The 18,741-nt window shown below is 65.0% G+C and overlaps 7 protein-coding genes across 7 annotated transcripts in view; 5 read left to right on the top strand and 2 right to left on the bottom strand.

Annotated features, from left to right (window-relative positions):
• Nucleotides 1–701, bottom strand: part of EMIHUDRAFT_462082 (hypothetical protein) — a gene marked incomplete at its 5' end in the record, with an annotated part of 3,005 nt that extends 2,304 nt beyond the window's left edge. Inside the window, 2 exons of the mRNA XM_005793699.1 lie at nucleotides 275–418; nucleotides 579–701. Coding sequence (XP_005793756.1) covers nucleotides 275–418; nucleotides 579–701 — 267 coding nt within the window. The remainder of the gene's footprint in view (nucleotides 1–274; nucleotides 419–578) is intronic.
• Nucleotides 702–2,376: 1,675 nt separating this feature from the next.
• On the top strand, nucleotides 2,377–3,366 carry EMIHUDRAFT_351284 (hypothetical protein). Its single transcript, XM_005793698.1, has one exon. It carries the CDS (start codon nucleotides 2,430–2,432, stop codon nucleotides 3,021–3,023), a length of 594 nt encoding a protein of 197 aa, XP_005793755.1. The 5' UTR covers nucleotides 2,377–2,429; the 3' UTR covers nucleotides 3,024–3,366.
• Nucleotides 3,367–3,713: 347 nt separating this feature from the next.
• Nucleotides 3,714–4,921, top strand: EMIHUDRAFT_199641 (hypothetical protein; the record flags this gene model as incomplete). The annotated part of the gene is made up of 2 exons (XM_005793697.1): nucleotides 3,714–4,056; nucleotides 4,776–4,921. The coding sequence occupies 2 exons, from the start codon at nucleotides 3,714–3,716 to the stop codon at nucleotides 4,919–4,921; spliced, it is 489 nt and encodes a 162-aa protein (XP_005793754.1).
• Nucleotides 4,922–6,193: 1,272 nt separating this feature from the next.
• On the top strand, nucleotides 6,194–7,278 carry EMIHUDRAFT_433312 (hypothetical protein). The gene is made up of 2 exons (XM_005793696.1): nucleotides 6,194–6,632; nucleotides 6,704–7,278. Exons 1-2 carry the CDS (start codon nucleotides 6,309–6,311, stop codon nucleotides 6,959–6,961), a joined length of 582 nt encoding a protein of 193 aa, XP_005793753.1. The 5' UTR covers nucleotides 6,194–6,308; the 3' UTR covers nucleotides 6,962–7,278.
• Nucleotides 7,279–8,971: 1,693 nt separating this feature from the next.
• Nucleotides 8,972–10,498, top strand: EMIHUDRAFT_199638 (hypothetical protein; the record flags this gene model as incomplete). Its single annotated transcript, XM_005793695.1, has 3 exons — nucleotides 8,972–9,325; nucleotides 9,379–9,957; nucleotides 10,088–10,498. 3 exons carry the CDS (start codon nucleotides 8,972–8,974, stop codon nucleotides 10,496–10,498), a joined length of 1,344 nt encoding a protein of 447 aa, XP_005793752.1.
• A 469-nt stretch (nucleotides 10,499–10,967) lies between these two features.
• Nucleotides 10,968–13,647, bottom strand: EMIHUDRAFT_420726 (hypothetical protein; the record flags this gene model as incomplete). Its single annotated transcript, XM_005793694.1, has 6 exons — nucleotides 10,968–11,185; nucleotides 11,659–11,817; nucleotides 11,967–12,087; nucleotides 12,749–12,928; nucleotides 13,130–13,188; nucleotides 13,248–13,647. The coding sequence occupies 6 exons, from the start codon at nucleotides 13,645–13,647 to the stop codon at nucleotides 10,968–10,970; spliced, it is 1,137 nt and encodes a 378-aa protein (XP_005793751.1).
• Nucleotides 13,648–13,982: 335 nt separating this feature from the next.
• Nucleotides 13,983–15,359, top strand: EMIHUDRAFT_433310 (hypothetical protein). The gene is made up of 2 exons (XM_005793693.1): nucleotides 13,983–14,381; nucleotides 14,453–15,359. Exons 1-2 carry the CDS (start codon nucleotides 14,029–14,031, stop codon nucleotides 15,078–15,080), a joined length of 981 nt encoding a protein of 326 aa, XP_005793750.1. The 5' UTR covers nucleotides 13,983–14,028; the 3' UTR covers nucleotides 15,081–15,359.
• The last annotated feature ends 3,382 nt before the right edge of the window (nucleotides 15,360–18,741 follow it).

Here is an 18,741-nt window from a genome sequence, read left to right as displayed (position 1 = left end):
AAGGAGGGGGGAGGGGGAAGAAAAAATAAGGGGGGAAAAAAAAAGGGAGAAAATTAGCGACAAGAAGGGGCGGATAAAAAAAGAAAAGGCGAAAGGGAACAAGAAAAAAAAAAGGAAAGAAAAAACAAGAGAAAACCGGGAAAGGGGGGGGGCAAAAGAAAAAAAAAGGAAAAAGAACGAGGGCCGAACAAAAAACCCCAAAGTAGATGGATAGGAGGGGAGGAGGGGAGGCCGGCGGCGTCCGCGCCTGGCAGACGTTCTTCGCAATGGCAACCTCGGCCGCGACGATGGTCTCCTTGTAGCGCGCCTCGGAGCCGGGCTTCCAGCGGAAGGCGGTGTACGGCCGGCCCGAGATCTTACACTCGCGCGAGTTTGGCATCTTGAGCATCCGCACGTACGGGTTGGGACCGAGGCAGACCTGTCCGGCAAAGGCGGCGGTGAGCGGAGGACGGCCGCCGCCCGAGTGGCGGGCGCGGCCGCGGCCGCGGCCGCGGGCAGTGGCCGGGCCGTGGCAGGCGCAGCAGCGGACACGGCGGCCGAGGAGGCGGAGCAGTGACGGTGGAGGCGGGACGCAAAACCTCGCACACGTACGGAAAATCCTCGCCAAGTGTGAGACCGTCGGGCGTTTGGGCCAGCTGGGCGCCCGGCCTAGCGGCAGCCGCAGCGGCAGTCGCGGCAGCGCCACCGGATGAAGAGGCCATCGCACAGCAGCTCGGACCCAGGACCCTGGCCGCGCAGCGCCGCCAAGCTCTCAAAACGAGAATCACGCGGGTGCGCTACGCTGCTCGCTCAGCGGAGCTGGGAAAAGGACCGCCGCAAGCGGCGTGGCGTGGAGCGGTTGAGCATCCCTCCGGGGGCCCCTCTGCGCCGGGGAGGCGTTGTTGGAGGTTAGGACGCAAGCGTCCGTCGCCGTTTTCAAACTCGGGGCCCACTCCGCTACGCTCCGACCCGAATTTGGAGGGCCTAAAAGTTTAAGGTGTTGCTGCGCAAAAGGGGTCGGACACAGGGCGCAGCTCATGCTAAGAGCTAGAAGGGGAGCTAGAGAGAGCGACTAACTACCCTGTCCCGTCATTGCGTACACCAACACCACAAAAGCTCTCTCTCTCCTGTCCTCACTCAGGGGGGCGGTCACTCAAACTACCGAGTCCCTCGACTAGCTGCCACGTTGCCGACCGAGAGCGGATCTCCTCCTGCTCCGCAAGGAGGGTGGCCAAGGCTAAAGTCTTGCCGGAGCCGCCGCCCCTTGTACTTGTACTTGTAGAGATGCTCGAGGGGGTGCTTTGTGGGGGTGCGCAGCCAGGCCAGCAGTGAGGGGAGGCGCACCCTCACTCTCCTCGGTTGCAGAGCTCGTCGGAGGCTGCGGCACGACGGGAGGGTCGCGACAGCAGTCCTAGCTCTTCGACTTGTGACGCAGTCTCGTCCCCAGCTCCCCCAGGGCTCGGCCTGGCCTGTCCAGGTGGTCCACAGCAGCCGTCAGCCGCCGCGCGCATGAAGCCTGGGCTACCCAGTGCTTTCGGAGCAACTGAGGGAAAGCCGCTGATCGAGCCCAGCGTGCCCGCGGCCGCCTCCCGCGCAGCACCGCCGCTGAGGACGACACGCTGCGGAATCGGATCGAGCCCATGGAGGAGGAGGGTGGTCGGCGAATCGGAGGAGGAGGAGGGCGCAGTCGTCGACGTTTGGCGTGTCTGACTCAGAGGAGGAGTTGGAGGTGCTCCAGCAACCTAACCTGATCCAGAAGCTCGCCGACGTTGTCAGGTTACGTGCGTCATGCGTGATCGAGCTTGAGGGAGGAGCTCAGCTAACGATTCGGCCGGCCACCCAGCGCCGCCGCCCACCGCCACCCACAAAGCGCCTGCTCTACTATCCCGTACCTGGCTGGCTGACGCTCACCCCCCCCGCTCCACTTTCCCCTGACCATGCCCGTGATAGCACCATCACTGTCGCCGTCCTGGTTTTGAACGTGGCAGCTAGTCGAGGGACTCGGTAGTCGTGACCGCCCCCTGAGTGTGAGGAGCAGGAGAGAGAGAGCTTTGTGGTGTTGGTGTACGCAATAACGGGACAGGGTGGTTGTTCTCTCCATCTCCCCTTCTAGCTCTTAGCATGAGCTGCGCCCTGTGTCCGACCCCTTTTGCGCAGCAACACCTGAAACTTTCAGGCCCTCCAAATTCGGGTCGGAGCGTAGCGGAGTGGGCCCCGAGTTTGAAAAGGGCGACGGACGCTTGCGTCCTAGCCTCCAACAACGCCTCCCCGGCGCAGAGGGGCCCCCGGAGGGATGCTCAACCGCTCCACGCCACGCCGCTTGCGGCGGTCCTATTCCCAGCTCCGCTGAGAGCCGCCACGTTATTTTTCGACGATCGGGACGTCCTTGCTCACTGGCGCGACTGCGCGCGCGACGGCGCCACCAGCCGCTTCGCCCCGCGGCTGCTGTAATGCCGCCGCCGCATCCCGCGGGCACCTCTTATTCGAGGCCACGTCGCCTCAACCCATTTGAGAATTTTGGCGACTGGCTGCCGTCGGTGAGGCTGCCCTTCCAAGCCGGATCCTCTGAGGACGGCTCAGGCGACGGCGCCGGCTCAGGCTACCCGCCGATCCTCATCGAGTCGAAAGCCCAAATATGGCCAGGTGGGCCCACCGCGCTGCCCCCTGTGGCCTGCGCCGGCATCTTTGCTCTTGCACCTCTCACGATGCTGCTGCTGTGGGTCTACATCGCGTTCGCGACCTGTCGAGGGGGGAAGCGAGTGGAGGGGGGAGCAGCGCTGGCGCCGGCGCCGGCGGCGCGTGCGTCAGATAGCGACGGCGGCTTGCGCCGCGTCGAAAAGGCAGACGTCGCGGGCACGGCGGGAGCCTCCTCCTCCTCCTCCTCAGCAGCAGCAGCAGCAGCAGCAGCTCGCGCCGGCTCGTCGTCCACCGCCGCCTCGTCGTCCACCGCTCGAGGCAGCAGCGCGTTCGTGAGTGCAAACGAGTATTGTTCCTCCGCTGCGGACGAGGCCGACGCGATAAGTTCCGCGCGGGCGCAGGTGTGAGTTGGGGGGGCTCCAACCCGCCACCTACGCCTGCTAGTCGAGACATGCGCATGGAAGAGCGCCATGGGTGCGTGGAGTGTGGATGTGGGGTGGGCTACGTCGCGATCGCAGCACCGCTGTGTGCCCGTGTAAGGGGCGAGTCGCGAGTGTCTTGACGTGTGTGCGAGTGTGCGTTACGGTTCTACGAGTGTGCTGGAGGCGGGCTTAGCACGCCTGACGCCTCGTGTGCCTCTCCTCTGCCAACGTGGTGTGTGCGCGCGCGGAGCGTGCATGCTGTGAGTGGGCTGACACTGTTAGAGAGGGTAGGAGCCAATGAAAAATCGTTCATCGTCGGGATTATCATCGCAATGTATACGGCATCTTGGATGCTAGCGATCTGCAACATCAGACCGCGGAACAGTCAACAGACGTACTTCACGGTCACGCGCCGCAGAGGCGGAGGCAGCGAGGAAGAATGCGCTCGGAATGGCAGGCCAGACGATAGAAAGGAGACTGCGCGGAGAGGAGGAGGCGGAGGCCAGCGAGGAGCGGGAGCGGCGAGAGGGCGGAAGGGGGCGAGGAGGAAGGAGGGGCAAGTGACAGACCAGAGAATGGAGGGCGCTGGCAGAGGCGGAGGTTCAACCGGAGGAGCGCCACAAAGGAGGCACAGCGAGCGGAGGAAGCGGAGCCACAACCAGCGACGACGTGGAAATGGAGAGGCAGCTCGAGGGGGAGGCGGATCTCTCAACCGCTGGCGGCAGGCGGCTATGCGGCCCAGTCAACGACGACGAGGACGAGATGAGAATTTGCGACGCCGTCGACGAGGTGGAGGGGTCCAACTCGATCCGCCCGGCGGCACAAGGGGAGACGCTCGACGACGAGGCGCCAGCCGCGATGGCGGCAGGCGGCGAGGCGAGCAGCAGTGCCCCAGGAGGCGAGACGGTCCTTGGGCGGCGCGTGCGAGGGGAGGCGTTCGACGACGAGGCGCCGACCGTGATGGCGGAAGGCGACGAGGCGAGCAGCAGTGCCCCTCCAGCGGCGAAGAGGAACAGAGGTCGGAAGAGAGCGGGAAAGCAAGCCAAGATGAATCACCACCAACGAGATGACATGACCGAGAGAAGAGAGAGGGGAGAGAGAGCGTGATGGAGGAGAGAGAGGGTGTGGCGTCCTGTTGTCGAGAGCGAGCGAGAGAGGGGGCGTGAACAGTAGTGGAGGGCGTGAGTCGGTGAGGAGTGTATTGTGTTGTCGAGGAGTCGACGCCAAGCTGAGTGGTGTGCGCACTCGGCGAAGGCCCCTCAGGTGCCTGCGCGCCAACCAACCCCCGGTGTTTTGACACCATTATTCGGTATATTAACCTCGCGGCCGCCTAGATAGACTGGAAGAGGTAGACACCGCAGGAGCGAGGCTGCCGCTGCTGCTGCTGCTGCACAATGGTTGGGTAGTAGGGCTAGAGGGTCGCTCTACACTTAGCCTCTGCAGCGAGCGAGCGCTCAACTTAGCCCCCACACGGAGCCGGGCTCGGACTTAGACGCTGTATGGTCGGGGGCCATGAACTTAGACGACATAAGGCCAACTCCGGGCAAAACCCGGGTATACCTGAAAAGCCTCCAGGTTTACCCGAAAACACCTGGACGCGTCCCACCAACGTATGCCGCGTATGCCGCGCACGACGCCATATATCGCCTTCTCCCAGGGCCAGTGCGCTACTTGCGGCGCGCAGCGCCTGCTCAAGTACCCCCCCCCACCATGTGCTGCCGCTATGCGTGCCTTAAGGCGGCTGCGGCGAAGCGGCGGGCGCGGCATGCCGATGGCAGTGCGAACGATGCGGTTGCGATGTGTTCTGCTTCAAGATCGTGGCGGTGCTTGGCATGCACTTCTGCGATCCCAATCAGCTCATCGCAACGAAGCAGCGCAACTAGCTGGCTGCTGCCAACAAGGCCCTATGCTACCTCACGCGCGGATCGTTCAAAGAGGACCAGCACACACAGGCTTCACCGTCACGCGTTTGATTAAGCTTGAGGAGCTTCGTGTCATGTGAGAACTGTTTGGCTAGACGTCGCTCAAGAATGAAGGAGCAGCAACGAAAATCGGAAGAGGAGGATGCTGAGGCGGCGATTGCTAAGCATGAAGAGGATCCATTGCCCTCCGCAGGCGAAGAAAATTTGGGGGCTGCGCCGTATCGTTGATCACGGTGGGAGCCTCCTGGCCCCAGGCCGTGCCACGGCCGACTTAGCCGATGTAAGAGGCTCCCGCTGATCTTAGACCGCGCAAGCACTCCAGCGTGGCTAGCCACACTTAGACCCGTCCAGCCTCGAGGCTCAGAACTTAGACTACTACCCAACCAGTTGCTGCACTGCTGCTGTTGCTGCGGCCGCCGCTGCTGCTGCTGCTGCCATATACGACCTCTCTCCCACCCCGCCCGCCCTCCCCGCCCCGCCCCGCCCGTCCGCCCAACCGCCCGCCCCGCCCTCCCTCCCTCTACTTTCTTATCGCTCTTTCCCAGCCATTCGCGCATCGACACATAGGCGCTCGAGTGCTCCTCTCGCTGCCTACTCGCTGCCTCGAGGGGAGGAGGGGAAGATGTCGAGCTGAGCTAGCCTCGCACGGCCGGAGGCCCCTCCCCGAAAGGCAAGTATTAGCCACACGAAACCGAGACCCCTCCCCACCGCCCCGACCCCCCCACCCCCTTGCTCCCCTCCCCCCCTCGGGAGGGCCGAAGAGAGGCGCCCGTGGGGACCCCGCAATTCCCTTCCCCCCTCGGAGGGGCGAGGCGTACCCCGAGGGCTCCGCTCTTTCCTTCGCATAGCGGCCACTCTTCGGATCGCTGGTCGAGCGACCCGGGGGATGCCCCGCGCGCCTGACCCAGGCGCGAGAAACGAATCTGCGAGGCGTGGCCGCTCACGCGGCCCGATGGGGAGGAGCGGGGCGAGCCCCCTCCAACCCACCCGCGCTAGGTCTCGGGGGACGCAGGGGTCAGCCCCGCGCGACCTCGGGAAGGAACTAGCCAGCCGGGGCAGTCGGAGAAGGGGCAACTCCGTGCACTGACGGTCGGCCGCCAGAAAACACGCCTGCGTGGATCGCGTCACACCAATCCTCGCTACACAACGCGGCCAAAGGATATCCACCTCAGAACCTCGAGATAATCGAGGAAAGAAGAAAGAAAAACGCGCCTCCTGCGCGCTTTTTGAGCTCGGTCCTGGCCCGCTAGCGCAACCCCGAGTCGGGCCTCCGAGAGCAGCCTCAGGAGCAGCCTCAGCCGCAGCCGCAGCCGCAGCCGCAGCCGCAGCCGCAGCCGCAGCCGCAGCCATGGAGACAGACGCGGACACAACGGGGCTCTTCGGCGGCGGCAACAAGGACGACAAGGTCAACATCTGCGAGTATGTCGCGCTTAACCACTCTCTCTTGGGCATGGTCTTCCAGAAAGGCAAGGTACGCGACCAGGTCGCGCTCTTCGGCTTCGTGACTTCGCTGGCCGTCGCGACAGGCATGGTGACTGCCGAGTACGTCGGCATTGACGACTGGAAGAGCCAGGCCGCCAGCCTCGCCTTGACCCTCCTCGTCGTGACGCCTGCCACGTTCTGCTTCAAGTGCTTTCAAGGCTTCTTCTCTGGGATGAAGTGCCTGTATGAGGTGCACACCCGGCCACGGCCACCCGCCGCCCGTGCCACTTCCAACCACCCGCACCACGGCCCCGACCGCAGCTGGCCACCCTCCTCTTCGCTGGCGGCACCGTCTACTGGGCTGCAACCAGGCCGCGCGCGGCCGACGCAGGCTACCAGGCGGTCTACGGCCTCACTGCTGCCTGGATAGTTGAGGCGCCCTCGCACATCTTCAAGTACTTATACTGCGCGGCGTTTTGCCCCTGCTGCATGCCCAAGAAGGGCAAGCTGAACTCGGTGTCAGACATTGCGCGCGAATACACGGGCGCCCCAGAGCTGCACGTTGACATCGAGCGATGAGAGATCGATCGCTGCCGCGACTGCCCATGCTGTAGCGCGGTGGGCACGTCGCCGCACACTCATTCATGTTTAGCCGCTTTCGCATTGCCGGGCCCCTCTGTGGCGTCTAGTGGCGGGCCGTGGGTGGTATTCGTCGGTCGGTGTAAAGCCGCAATGGAGTACGTACTCGGTGTAGAAAGCCGTCTGTACTGTCTGCTGTGTACTGTCTGTCCGTCGCGCCCTCAGCCTCACTCACTCAGTCACACTCGTCAAGCCAACGACACGTCAGTCCATGTGACGAGACATATCATAATCATAAACGAAAGTGAAAAGACAAACACTCAACCGTGACACAAGCGCTCCCAGCACCCGACACACGCACAGGTTTCCGAAAGGTGGAAACAAAGACCCTAATCACACCCCGGTTCTTGGCTCAGCTCCTGCCCCAACCTCCCACCCCCACCCCTCGGCCATCCTCGGGTAGTGCCCACTGCGGCCGCATTATGCTTACTCGTTGTGGTTTTGTAGAAGGGCTGCTGCTATTTTGTGCCACCGTCACCCCTTGCTGCTGCTGCTGCTGTTGCTGCTGTTGCTGCGCCTGCGCCTGCGCCTGCTGCTGCTGCTGCTGCTGCTGCTGCTGCTGCTGCTGCACCTGCGCCTGCTGCTGCTTGACTTTCTGCACCTTTGCCACCCAGCTTTTGTAGTCCGGCCTGGAGCCCAACGGGCAGGGCTCCGCCCACCTGTGTCCCACGTAGCAGCCCATGTCCTCGGGCCTCGTCGTCTTCGAAAAGTCCTGCGGTGACGGCTCGTGGCCCTCCGCAGCGCGCAGCGCGCTACCGAGCCACGAGCCGATCACGCTCCTCGCAGTTGGTCCTTGCTCCTCTCCCGACGCCTCCATCTCCTTGGCGTCATTTCCGAGGATGAGAAGACTGCTTCTGGAAGGGCTGGTCTGAGCCGAGGGGCCGGCAACCGTGAAGCAGCCCAAGGCGACCAGGGCGATCACGAGCACGAGAAGCCATGCGCGAGGCCGCTCTCGCGTCGTCTGCATTGTTACACTTGCGCACGCCACACGAGTCCGATCCAAAGCACGCGCCCGGAAGTCAAGGACGAAACAGAGTGCCGCGTGTCACTACCCTGGTTTCTTGTTAGCAGAGCAAGACACCACAGGGCTCCCAGTGGTAGTTCCTCATCAGAGTAATTAATCCGCTACGATCGCGTGAATTCTTCTCAGCGAAGCCAGCTTCAACCCGGCTTGCAACGTTAAGCAAACGGGCGCCTCTTTCTTTTTCGCACAACACTTTGTCGTAAAATTCTTTTCTCCCCGCTGGCCCAGTGCGTTCAAAACGGCGAAAAAAACATAATAGAAATAAATTTCCACGGTTGGGTTTTCTTGGTACTTGGAGGAAACCGGTAACCGCTCCGAAAAAGAATTTTGGCACCTGCGGTCGCACAAAATCCGATTGCGAATGGGAGAATATGTGTCGTCTGTTGTGTCACTGTGTGCGTCATATCGGTCCTTGATAACAAGTACGGTCGATCCGTCGAAGCGATACACTCGTTCCTATCACATACAGTTCCGGACGGGCATTAAGAACCTCTAACGTTAAGAACCTGAGGCTCATATTTCGGCCGGATCCCTAAGAACTCCCTAAGAACCTGAGGCTGGGCCAACGCCTGCAGCCGGCGCCCCTGCCCCCGCGGCCGCAGCCGCAGGGGCAGCTCACGGCAGCGAATGACTCTCTTGTCACGCCATGCGCGAACTTACTGTTCCAAACTTCCAAACTGTTTTAAGACCCATTATTGATTTTTAATCGAAGCCGAAACGGTTTTAAAAACCATCCACCCGGTTAAGAACCTGAGGCTCGGCCCCCGACGGACCGCCGACTTAGCTAAGAACCTGAGGCTGGGCGAAGAACCTGTGCGTTCTTAATGCCCGTCCGGAACTGTATTCTCACAGCCGCCGGGACGCAAAACGCTCTCGACGAGAGCCACAAGAAGCCGTCCACCCTACACCCAGGCGTGAGCTCCGCCATGAGCGACCTGCGTAGAACCAAAAGCCGAGCCGTGGTCGTGCTTTTTGCCATGAGTGGCGCCGATGCGTCCGCCTCACACACCAAGCTCTGCTCTACAACCCTCGCCGCTTCTGCCGCCGCCGCCGCCACCACCTGCTCCCACGACGTGAGCCGGCGAGGCGTGCTCCACACGGCAACAGCACTTGCTAGTGGGATCGTGCCAAGCGCTGCACACGCAGACGGCGACGAGGAGAGGCAAAAGTACTTTCTTCGGTTCCCGACGCTGTTCGCTCCGCTCTATGGCGAGTCGTCTCGGCGCACCATCAAGCGGCAGCTCGGCGACCGCATCTGGGCGCTCGAGCAGCAGACATCGGTCGGCAAGGGGTGGCCGAATGGCGGCCGCCACTTGCTGTCTTCGCCTGTTAGGCGCTCGAGCAGAACCTCGAGCTCGGGCCGCTCGAGACGCCTCTGCGCTGCGTGGTGGTCCGGCTACAGGATGGCTCTCTGTGGGTCCACGCGCCGCTCGCGCCGTCGCGGGAGTTCTTCGAGCTCGTTGAGTCGTGCGCGGAGGAGTGCGGTGCCCCCAGCCCTGGTCCCTCTCCCTCCTCCGCCGTGAGGCACATCGTCGTCCCGACCTACGCGCTGGAGCACAAGGTCTTCGCCAAGGACGCGCTCCTCCGCTGGAGTGACGCGCAGCTGTGGCTGTCGCCCGGCCAGTTCTCCTTCCCGCGCCGCTCCGTCTCGGACGAGTTTGTGTGGGGAAGGCGGCCGAGCGGCGTCCTCTCGCTCTCCGACGAGGACGCGGGCGCGCCCGCCGTCCCGTGGGCGATGGAGCTTCCATACCAGACGCTCGCCGCGGGCACCTTCTCCATCGGCGGCACACCCACCACCTTTTACGAGACGGCGTTCTTCCACCGCGCGAGCCGCTCCCTCATTGTCACCGACGCCCTCGCCAGGGTCCCGATCGAGGCGCCGCCGCTCAGCGACCCGGCGCGGCTGCTGCTCGTCTCGAAGCGCTCGACCGCCGACCCGCAGCCCGCGGACACGCCCGAGGCGCGGCAGGCGGGCTGGGAGACGGAGAGAGCACAGGCCGCCGCACACACACACACTCAAACACCCGATCGGTTTGAACTAGGCGGGCTGGGAGAAGACGGCCCTGCTCGTCTCCTTCTTCTTCCCCGAGCATGAGGAGGCCGACCCCGCCGCCGGCCTCGGCGTCGTCACGTGGACGGAGGGATGGCACGACAACTTTCGCGCGCTCGCCGGGCGACTGCTCGTCCCGCCCGTCGTGCGGACGCTTCTCTACGCGCAGGACCCGGCCGCGGTGCGCCGGTGGGTCGACGCGGTGGCGCGCCGCTGGCAGTTCGAGCAGATTGTGCCCGCTCACTTCGAGGCGCCCATCCGCGCCTCGCCGAGCGAGTTTGCGCGCGCTTTTGCGTTCCTGGAGGACGAGCGGATCGACGCCTTCCCCGCGGGTGACACGGCGCGGGGGCTGAGGCCGATCGCCAGGATCGCCTCGAGCGCATTAAGAGCCAGTGAAGAGTAAATAAGATGTAGAGTATGTAGATGCAAGATGGGCGGTAGAGAACGACACTTTTTCGTAAAGCCGTAAAACCCCCGCAACTGTACGAGTCGACTACTGGTTTAGACGAGCCTGTGTACTTCCACGTCGACAAGATCCGCTCCGCTCGGGACCCGGGAGCGCGGGATGATACGATACGTAGAGCTAGAGAGGCACCGGGGCACGAGGAACAGGCAAGTGGCAACAGCGGGGCAGCGCATCCATTACTCCCCCCCAGCTCCCAAGGGATGGGCCAGGTGCGTTGCTCACGGTCCACCCCGTACGTCTCTCCCCACTCTCCGCGCCACAGAGGCGCGAGAGATCTCTGTCGTGCATACATGTACATGCTTTTGAGTTGTCACGTTTTATATCTGGCCGTTCTCAACGCTCAAAACAATTCTCGGCACGGGGGAGGCAACCGCCTGCCGTCACCTTCAGCCTGGCCGTCTCCTCCTCAGCTGACCCTCTCCAGCTTGGCGACGAAAAGGGCCGAGGTGCGCGAGCGGCGAGGATCGAAGCGCAGCGTGAGGGGCAGGCTCCCCGGCGTGGCGGGGGCGTCGGCGAGGCACTCCACCTCGACCAGCCTCGCCGCCGGCTCGTCGCCGAGGAAGGCCGAGACAACGTCCTCGTTCTGCGCGCGCGCAAAGCTGCAGGTGCAGTAGACGAGAGCACCTGCCACCGGCGGAGCGCGAGGGCGTCGCGACGAGGGAGAGGCGGGGCAAGAGAGACGCCAGGCAAAGAGAGGCGGGGCAAAGGCAAAGAGAGGCGGGGCAAAGAGAGGCGGGGCAAGAGAGACGCCAGGCAAAGAGAGGCGGGGCAAAGGCAAAGAGAGGCAGGGCAAAGAGAGGCGGGGCGGGGAGGGAAGGGTCGTCCGGGGGGAGAGGGCGCGCCGCCAGGGCGAAGCAGGCGAAAGCCGGCCCGGAGCAGCCTGCGGGCGGCAGGGTCGGAGGTGGCGGGCGGCCAGGCAGAGGCCGCGGGCCCCGCGATGCTCGAGTGGTGGGAGGCGCTCGGCCTGCCGCCTGAGATTCGCCGAGATTCGCCGAGATTCGCCGAGATTCGCCGAGATTCGCCGAGGCCGAAGTTCGCCTGCCCTGCAGCAGCGGCAAGCTCGCCAGCCGTTCCGGGTCGAGGAAGCGCCTGCGCACAGCGAGGGGAGGCGGCTCCTCGCGGCGGCGCGGGAGAGGCCCCGGTATTCGGAGGCGGCGGCGGCGCGCTCGCCGCTCGAAAGTGTCCCAGCCCCACTGTGCGAACTTTGCGAGGTGCTTGATGGAGCCGTCGTGCGTGCACTCGGCGTCCACCAAGACCTAAGGTAAGGTAAGGTGCACTTCTCCACACACACGAGGTGGTGGGGCAAGGGGTGGGCGACCCTCTCGCGACTCCACGTCTAGACGACAGGAGCCGCACGGCATTCAACGTGCAAGGCCCAGCGCGCGTGGGTGAGCGGTGTGGGCACCAAAGACCTTGTCGTACAGCCTTCCTTGCCGCCCGCCCAGCTGGCCGCACGCCGCCGCGTCGCCCAAGCAGCCTCCTCTCGCGGCGGCGCGCTCCGCCAGGGCCGCCGCCCGCGCGAGCCGCTTGCCCAGGAAGGCTGGCGCTCCTGCGGCTGGGGAGGAGAGAGGGTCGGGGCGGAGCGGCGACGCGGCGGCACGCCGAAGGGGCGAGGCTGCCTTCAGCTCGCTGCCGGCGCTTGCGCCGCCGCCCACCACCTCCTCCACCACCACCACCACCACCACCTCCTCCTCCACCTCCACCTCCACCTCCACCACCTCCACCTCTAGCTGCTGCGGCGGCGGCGGCGGCGGCGGCGGCGGCGGCGGCAGCTACTCGAGGCGGCGATGCGGCGGGCGCAGCGGTGACAGCGGCGCCGTCGGCAGCGTTGCCGCTCTCCGGCGGATCCACGGCGGCGGCTGGAGCGGCGGCGGCTGGAGCGGCGGCGGAGGCGGAGGCGGCGGCCGGAGCGGCGGTCGAGGTGGCGGAGGCGGCGGAGACGGCTGGAGCAACGGCGGAGGAGGCGGAGGCGGAGGCGGCGGCCGGAGCGGCGGTCGAGGTGGCGGAGGCGGAGGCGGCGGCCGGAGCAACGGCGGAGGAGGCGGAGGCGGAGGCGGCGGCCGGAGCAACGGCGGAGGAGGCGGAGGCGGAGGCGGCGGCCGGAGCAACGGCGGAGGAGGCGGAGGCGGAGGAGGCGGCCGGAGCAACGGCGGAGGAGGCGGAGGCGGAGGCGGCGGCCGGAGCAACGGCGGAGGAGGCGGAGGCGGAGGCGGCGGCCGGAGCGGCGTCCCTCGTGAGAGTGTCTTCGTCGGAGGAGGGGAGGGTGAGTGGCGGCGGCTCCGCAAAGGCGGTCGCGTCTGCGAGGTAGAGGCGCGCGTTCGTGATGCCGTACTTGCGGCACAGCGTCCTGGCCGCAGCAAGCCGCTCCTACGCTGTGAATACGCTGACATGAGGGCGTGAGTACGGTAACTGTGTTGCGCCTTCAGAGCACCGCGTGAACACAACGGAGAAGAATACAGTGAATACAGCGGAACACAGCGGAATACAGCGGAATGCGGCTGAATCCGTGTCCTCTCGAGTGCTGGTTGGGAGACATGAAGACGTATTCCAGCTTCTAGCCAGCCGCTCCTCGCTGACGTCGACTCCCGTCACCGAGCCGCTCAGCTGCAGCGCGTCTGCCAGCGCGCCTAAAGCTCGCCGGAATCGATGGTCACCTCCGAGCTGGGAGGTGACCTGTTCGGCGCACGCGCTGGCGCACAGAGCTTTGCGCCCGGCGCGCAGCACATGTCGAGCACTGCCTCGCCCGGCAGCACGCCCAGAGCCGCCACCGCCGCGCCCGAGGCGAGGTCGATCCCGTAGAGGTCGCCGCGCCGGTAGGCGTCGCAGGCGGCAATCTTGACGTCGGCCGGTAGCCTGTAGTAGCCGGGCAGCCAGCCGACCGGCTCGCTCCGCGGCAGCTGCCGCTCCACCTCCTCCTGCGTGAGCGCCGAGCGCGGGTTGACGCGGATGTAGCGCGGAACGTCCTCCACGGAGTAGTTGTCGGCGTGCACGCCGTTCGCTTCGAGAAAGGCGCGGAAGGCGGGCGGGAAGTGCGACGCCACCGCGCCGTGCCAGCGAATGCCAGCGTCCTCGCCAGCGTCCTCCATGCGAGGGCTGATTTTTTCTAAAAAGAAAAGCGGACTTTACACATATATGGTGTGCTAACCCTATGTGGTGCGGTGGCGTAAATGGGCAAAAAACGGAAGAAAAAGAATCAAAAACGTAAGAAAGACCTACTACGTGCCTCCCCGTCTTTGTAGCCTGGCGTTTGTGCCCCGTTTCAGGACAGAGAGTTTGTTTTTGTTGCCCGTTTGTGCCGCGTCCAGTTCATTTCACTCCTCCCCGCTGTACTGACTGTGTCGGCCCCGTGAACCTTCTCACAGTGTGCTGTGAGTGCCCCTGTGTGAAGAGTGCGAGCGGGTTGAGTTCATTTATAAACCAAGACCACCGGCGTGGACGACTGGACCGCCGCTTGTGCTGTCAGAGAGATGTCAGCGCGGAAGGCGGTTGCCAAGGCGGCCAAGGCGGGAGTCGCGCTCTCCGGCGGCGTCCTTGCCAGCGGCCAGGCGGCAGAGTCCCAGGCGTACAGCTCCTCGGACCTCTTCCCACAGGTCGTGCTCCACGAAGCGCCAGTCAAGGGCGCGGGCGAGGAGGCGGGCCAGGTGGTGTCGCTCTCCAAGGACAACATCGCGGAGGCGGCTGCGCTCATCACGGAGGCGTCCCACTCGCCCGACATCCTCGAGAGCGTCACGCTGAGCGGGGACGGCTCGCACGCGTGGCTGGGCGTCTCCAACGGCGTCGGAAGCGTGGATCTCTCCCACGCGTCCTTCAAGAGCTTCGAGTGCGCCTCCTGCGTGCCCGAACGCGGCCGCCGCACCGCCATTCTTTAGCCCGCCCCCCCCACCCCTCCAGGTCGTTTGTGACCCTCTCCGCCGAGCTCGCGGCGGACCCCGAGTTCCAGCGGCTCATAGTCGCCAAGGAGAACGCGCTGCAGCGGCGCTGCCTGAGCGCGTCCGCCTCCGCGGTCTCGCTCGCCCAGTCCGACTTCAACGACTGGACCACCGCCGCGGGCTCGGAGCCCGGCACGCCCGCCGCCGTCTCCGTCTCCGGCTCCGAGCTCCTCGTCTTTGAGAATGAGGAGCTGCGCAAGCAGAACGACGGCCTGCGTGCCGAGCTGCGCAAGCTCGCCGCCGCCTCCGCGACGCCCGCCGACCCGGCCGAGGCGGAGGTGCGCGCCTGCGTCGGCCGCGCCATCGACGGCGTCCTCTCCGAGGCCGCCGCGGCCGACAAGGCGGCCGCAAAGGCGCGCGCGCGCAGCCGGCGCCCCTCGATGCCGCGCCCCTCGATGCCGCGCCTGCCGGGCGGAGACCTGCCGCGGAACGCGGCGGTGGTGGGCGCGGCGGTGGTGGTCGGGCTGCTCGCGATCCTCGTGAGCCGCAACCCCGCCTCGGCAAAGGCGGCCGCCACCTCGGCCGCGCTGGCCGTCCTCTCGCTCCTGCACCGCGTCCCGCCGCGCACGCCGGCAGACAAGGCGGCGTAGGGCGTCGGCGTAGGGCGTCGCCCCATCGGCAGGGCGAGGCGGTTTCGGTGCGAGGGGAGGGGGCGCATTTGGGGGTGGGGGTTGAGGTCGCCGCCGCCGAGAGCAGAGGCGTGGTGCGAGCAGGATGCAGTGGCGGGGGGATGACTGTGTGGGACTTCGAGGGACACATCGTGACGCGCCGTTCGTGTAGTGAAGTCGACCGCTGCAGCGTGCAGGGAGTGTCAGGCCGGATAGCTCTTGTGCGTATATACGTTTTCCTTGCGGCAGCCGTTGCACCTTCCGCGCGCGCACTTGGGTGTAAGGTAAGGTAAGGTAAACTTCTCCACACACACGAGGTGGTGGGGCAAGGGGGGGCAGCCCTCGCGTCTCCACGTCTAACGACAGGAGCCCCACGGCATTCAAAGTGCAAGGCCCGGTGCGCGTGGCGGTGAGCGGTGTGTGTGTGTGTGTGTGTGTGTGTGTGTGTGTGTGTGTGTGTGTGTGTGTGTGTGTGTGTGTGTGTGTGTGTGTGTGTGTGTGTGTGTGTGTGTGTGTCACGTCACTGCATCCTCTGCCGGTTCCTCCCGTCGCCTCTTCTTTGTTCGAATGTTTTTCAATCCATCCTTCACGACTTGGGTGGAGCATAAACAAATAAAATAAATAAACACAGAATCATAGATAAGCCAAAACCCAAATCGCAAACATAGAAACCCAAACACGGGCGGCGACGTGGCATATACGAGCTCGTAGGTGAAGGAGGCGGGCACAAGTGCCAAGGACGCACGCGAGAAGCAGCAACCACAGACCCAAATAAATAAAAACGGACACCTCTATAGACTATACTGTGAGATGGGTAAAAGGGAACAGGTCCCACTTGGGGAGCATATGGGTATGCTAATATTTAATTTAATTTATGTTGGCGAGTCCCCCCGCGACACGCGAGGCTGAGCCTCCGTGCTCCGAGTGCAGAGACTGAGGTCTGAGCGAGTGCAGTCGCGGCACACCCACACACGGGTCACGCTCACGGCACGCGGGCAGAGTTTCCGATCGAGTCTCTCGCACGTTGTCTCGTTGCGTTGTGCGCGCGCGTTCGGAGGAGATTAGAGGAGATATGTTTGTTAGCTCATAGCTGCAGACGCGGAGACGGCCTGACGAGGATCGAGGACGCGGCTGCTACGACCTACGTTCTAAATTGGATGGTAAGTGCCAAGGAGGGCGCGGAGGACGTGATTTGCGAAAACGGGGCGGAGGCCGTGGTCGCGGCGATGCGCGGACACAAAAAAGCGTGGTCGGGGTGCAGCATTTTTCGCAGGGAGGCTGCGAAAAATGCTGTTAGGGTGCCTTCAGGACCCAAAAAAGAAAGGAAAAAAGAAATGGGCCACCCGCGATCGCAGCACTTCGTGTTGGAGAGTCGAGATATTGAGAGTGTGACTAGGAGGGTGGGACGCTGGGGATTCTCAAAGGTATACCCTTGGAAAATGGCCGGATCCAGCCTTAAAAGTACAGATCGCGCGCGCTTCGCGCACAGCACCGCCTGTTCTCCGCGGCTGTGACGACGCGTGCCGTGTGCCAGCAGAGTTGGGCGCGCGCGGCGCGACGGCGCCCGCGAGGGAAGGCGCGGGGAGTGATTCTGAGATCAGGTTGGGCGTTTCCCCTTTGGAGGCAGACATTTCAGAAAGCGAATCCCAGGCCGCATCTCCCCGCTCGAAGCGGGGAACCCGTCCCGGGCGCCGCTGGAAGCGGGGGGCGCCCGCTCGAAGCGGGGGCGCCCGCTCGAAGCGGGGGCGGCGCAGGCTGCCACCGCTGCCCGGGCGCGCCGAGCGGCGGCGGAGGGCCGCCCAGGCCACCACCAGTGCCTCTCCCACCGGCGGCGCGGCGGCAGTGGCGCCGACCGCCCCTCCATCAGCGGCGGCGCGAGGCTGTCGTCGGGACGCCGGCAGGTGACGCGCGAATAGGGTGCCACCGGACCGGCCGACGAGCACCCAGCGGAGCCGTCATCGTGCATGGCGAGCCGAGCACCGCCGCGTCGCTTCTCGGCGCATTGGAGAGCAGAGGAAGCTGCTGGCGTCGCGGCTGGGATCGGCAGCGGCGCCAGCAGCTTTCTCGGATCTGAAGCGACTTTGAGCGCCGATCGATCGATCTGAGGGCTGACCGATGGGTGGCGCTGGGAGGAAGACCGCGCCACCCGTCGGCCAGCCCTCAGCTCCGCGACGGCGACTCGATAGTCGTGGCCGGCGCTCGGCTGCCACTCTAAGCTGTGCCGCCAGGCGCTCCTGGAACCGTGACGTCACTTCTTATGGATGCGGCACTAGGGACGCCCAATGTTTTCGTAAATATAGAAGCCACTCTCTCGCGTGTGGAAGCCACGACTGCGTAGTCGTGCTCCCCCGGAGCACGCCATAGAGCGCCGGTTGTGTACCGGGCGCACCCGCACGCCGCAGCCGTACACACTGCTGCCACCTGCCAGGGGGGCGCCGCAGGCGCCCCAAGCGGCGCGGAGCGCCGCCGCAGGCGGCGGACAGCAGGTGCGCAAAATTAAACGCCATTTTCGGTTCCGCAGTTTTGCCACTAACGTCGAAATCCGGTACAAATCGAGACTTACGAGAGCCGAGCCCCCCACGAAAACCACAGAGGGGCGCGCGGACAGCGCGCCGCCAGGGGCGCCGCAGGCGCCTCAAGCGGTGCGGAGCGCCGCCACAGGCGGCGGACAGCAGGTGCGCGAAATTAAACGCCATTTTCGGTTCCGCGGTTTTGGCACTGTCTACCAACTTTGTGGTACAAATCGACTTGCACTTGGTCTGAGCCCTGCGCTGCGTTTGAGCCTCCATTCTGAAAGTGTACGTAGAAGGGAAGGCAGCAGGTCCGGCTTGCGAACTCCGCTGTGCGCCGACAAGCGGTATGGCGCCGAGTAGAGGCCATTTTCCTATTAGAAAAGGCTGTCGAGAGCGCAAAATTTTCTTCGCTGCGCGCCCAACCATGGTGGGCACGCAGCGGGCGCCTGCGGCGCCAAATTTTTGAAATGTCTGCCAGTCGCCCAACCTGATCTCAGAATCACTCCGGGTGCAGCGGCCACTCCAGCGGTCGTACCGCTCGCCGGCCAGCGCAGCAGCGGCCAGCGCAGCGGCCGCCGGCGCAGCACAGCCAGAGCAGCCGGTGCGCGCCTTGCGAGTGGAGTACTGTCGCCCGGCAGCCTTGAGGCGGCCGGGCGGCACAGTACTCGTTCGAACTTTGCGAGCCGTGCGCGCGCCGGGGCGCCCGCGGCGCGCGCCCGCCCGGCTGCCAGTAGGAGGCGGCGCAATATGGCCTATAGTACAGCCCTTGAGGAGGAGGAAGAGGCTGGCTGGCAGTGCTGTATGCCGCCGAGGGGCAGTTTTGGGGTGCTGAGTCACGCCCAGGGGGCTGCAGAACGCGTCCGCAACCGGGACAACCCGCCCCCCCAGCCGAGGCCGGTCGAAGCCCACTTGGGAGCAGCCATGAGGAGTCCTCTTGGTGCTCCTCGCGGCCGTTTGAACCTCGGGCGCGCGCCGATGGGGGGGGGGGGGGTCTTGCTTGCTCCACACCGAGCGCCATCGGTCCGGACCGGTGCTCCCACCGAGGGTCGGCTTGCACAAGGTCTGAGCCGCGGGCGCTCGGCGCCAAGTGCAGTGTCACGCTTGCGCTGGAGCGGCTCACAATGGGAACC

The sequence above is a fragment of the Emiliania huxleyi genome (assembly GCF_000372725.1).
Source record: "Emiliania huxleyi CCMP1516 unplaced genomic scaffold EMIHUscaffold_10, whole genome shotgun sequence".
Lineage (NCBI taxonomy): Eukaryota > Haptophyta > Isochrysidales > Noelaerhabdaceae > Emiliania > Emiliania huxleyi.
This window is presented reverse-complemented; position numbering and strand designations above follow the sequence as displayed.

Coding starts and splice junctions, on each gene's coding strand:
- EMIHUDRAFT_351284 (XM_005793698.1), top strand. CDS start 2,430: ATGCCGCCGCCGCATCCCGCGGGCACCTCTTATTCGAGGCCACGTCGC.
- EMIHUDRAFT_433312 (XM_005793696.1), top strand. CDS start 6,309: ATGGAGACAGACGCGGACACAACGGGGCTCTTCGGCGGCGGCAACAAG. Junction 6,633..6,703: donor GGATGAAGTGCCTGTATGAG/GTGCACACCCGG, acceptor CCCCGACCGCAG/CTGGCCACCCTCCTCTTCGC.
- EMIHUDRAFT_433310 (XM_005793693.1), top strand. CDS start 14,029: ATGTCAGCGCGGAAGGCGGTTGCCAAGGCGGCCAAGGCGGGAGTCGCG. Junction 14,382..14,452: donor GCGTCCTTCAAGAGCTTCGA/GTGCGCCTCCTG, acceptor CCACCCCTCCAG/GTCGTTTGTGACCCTCTCCG.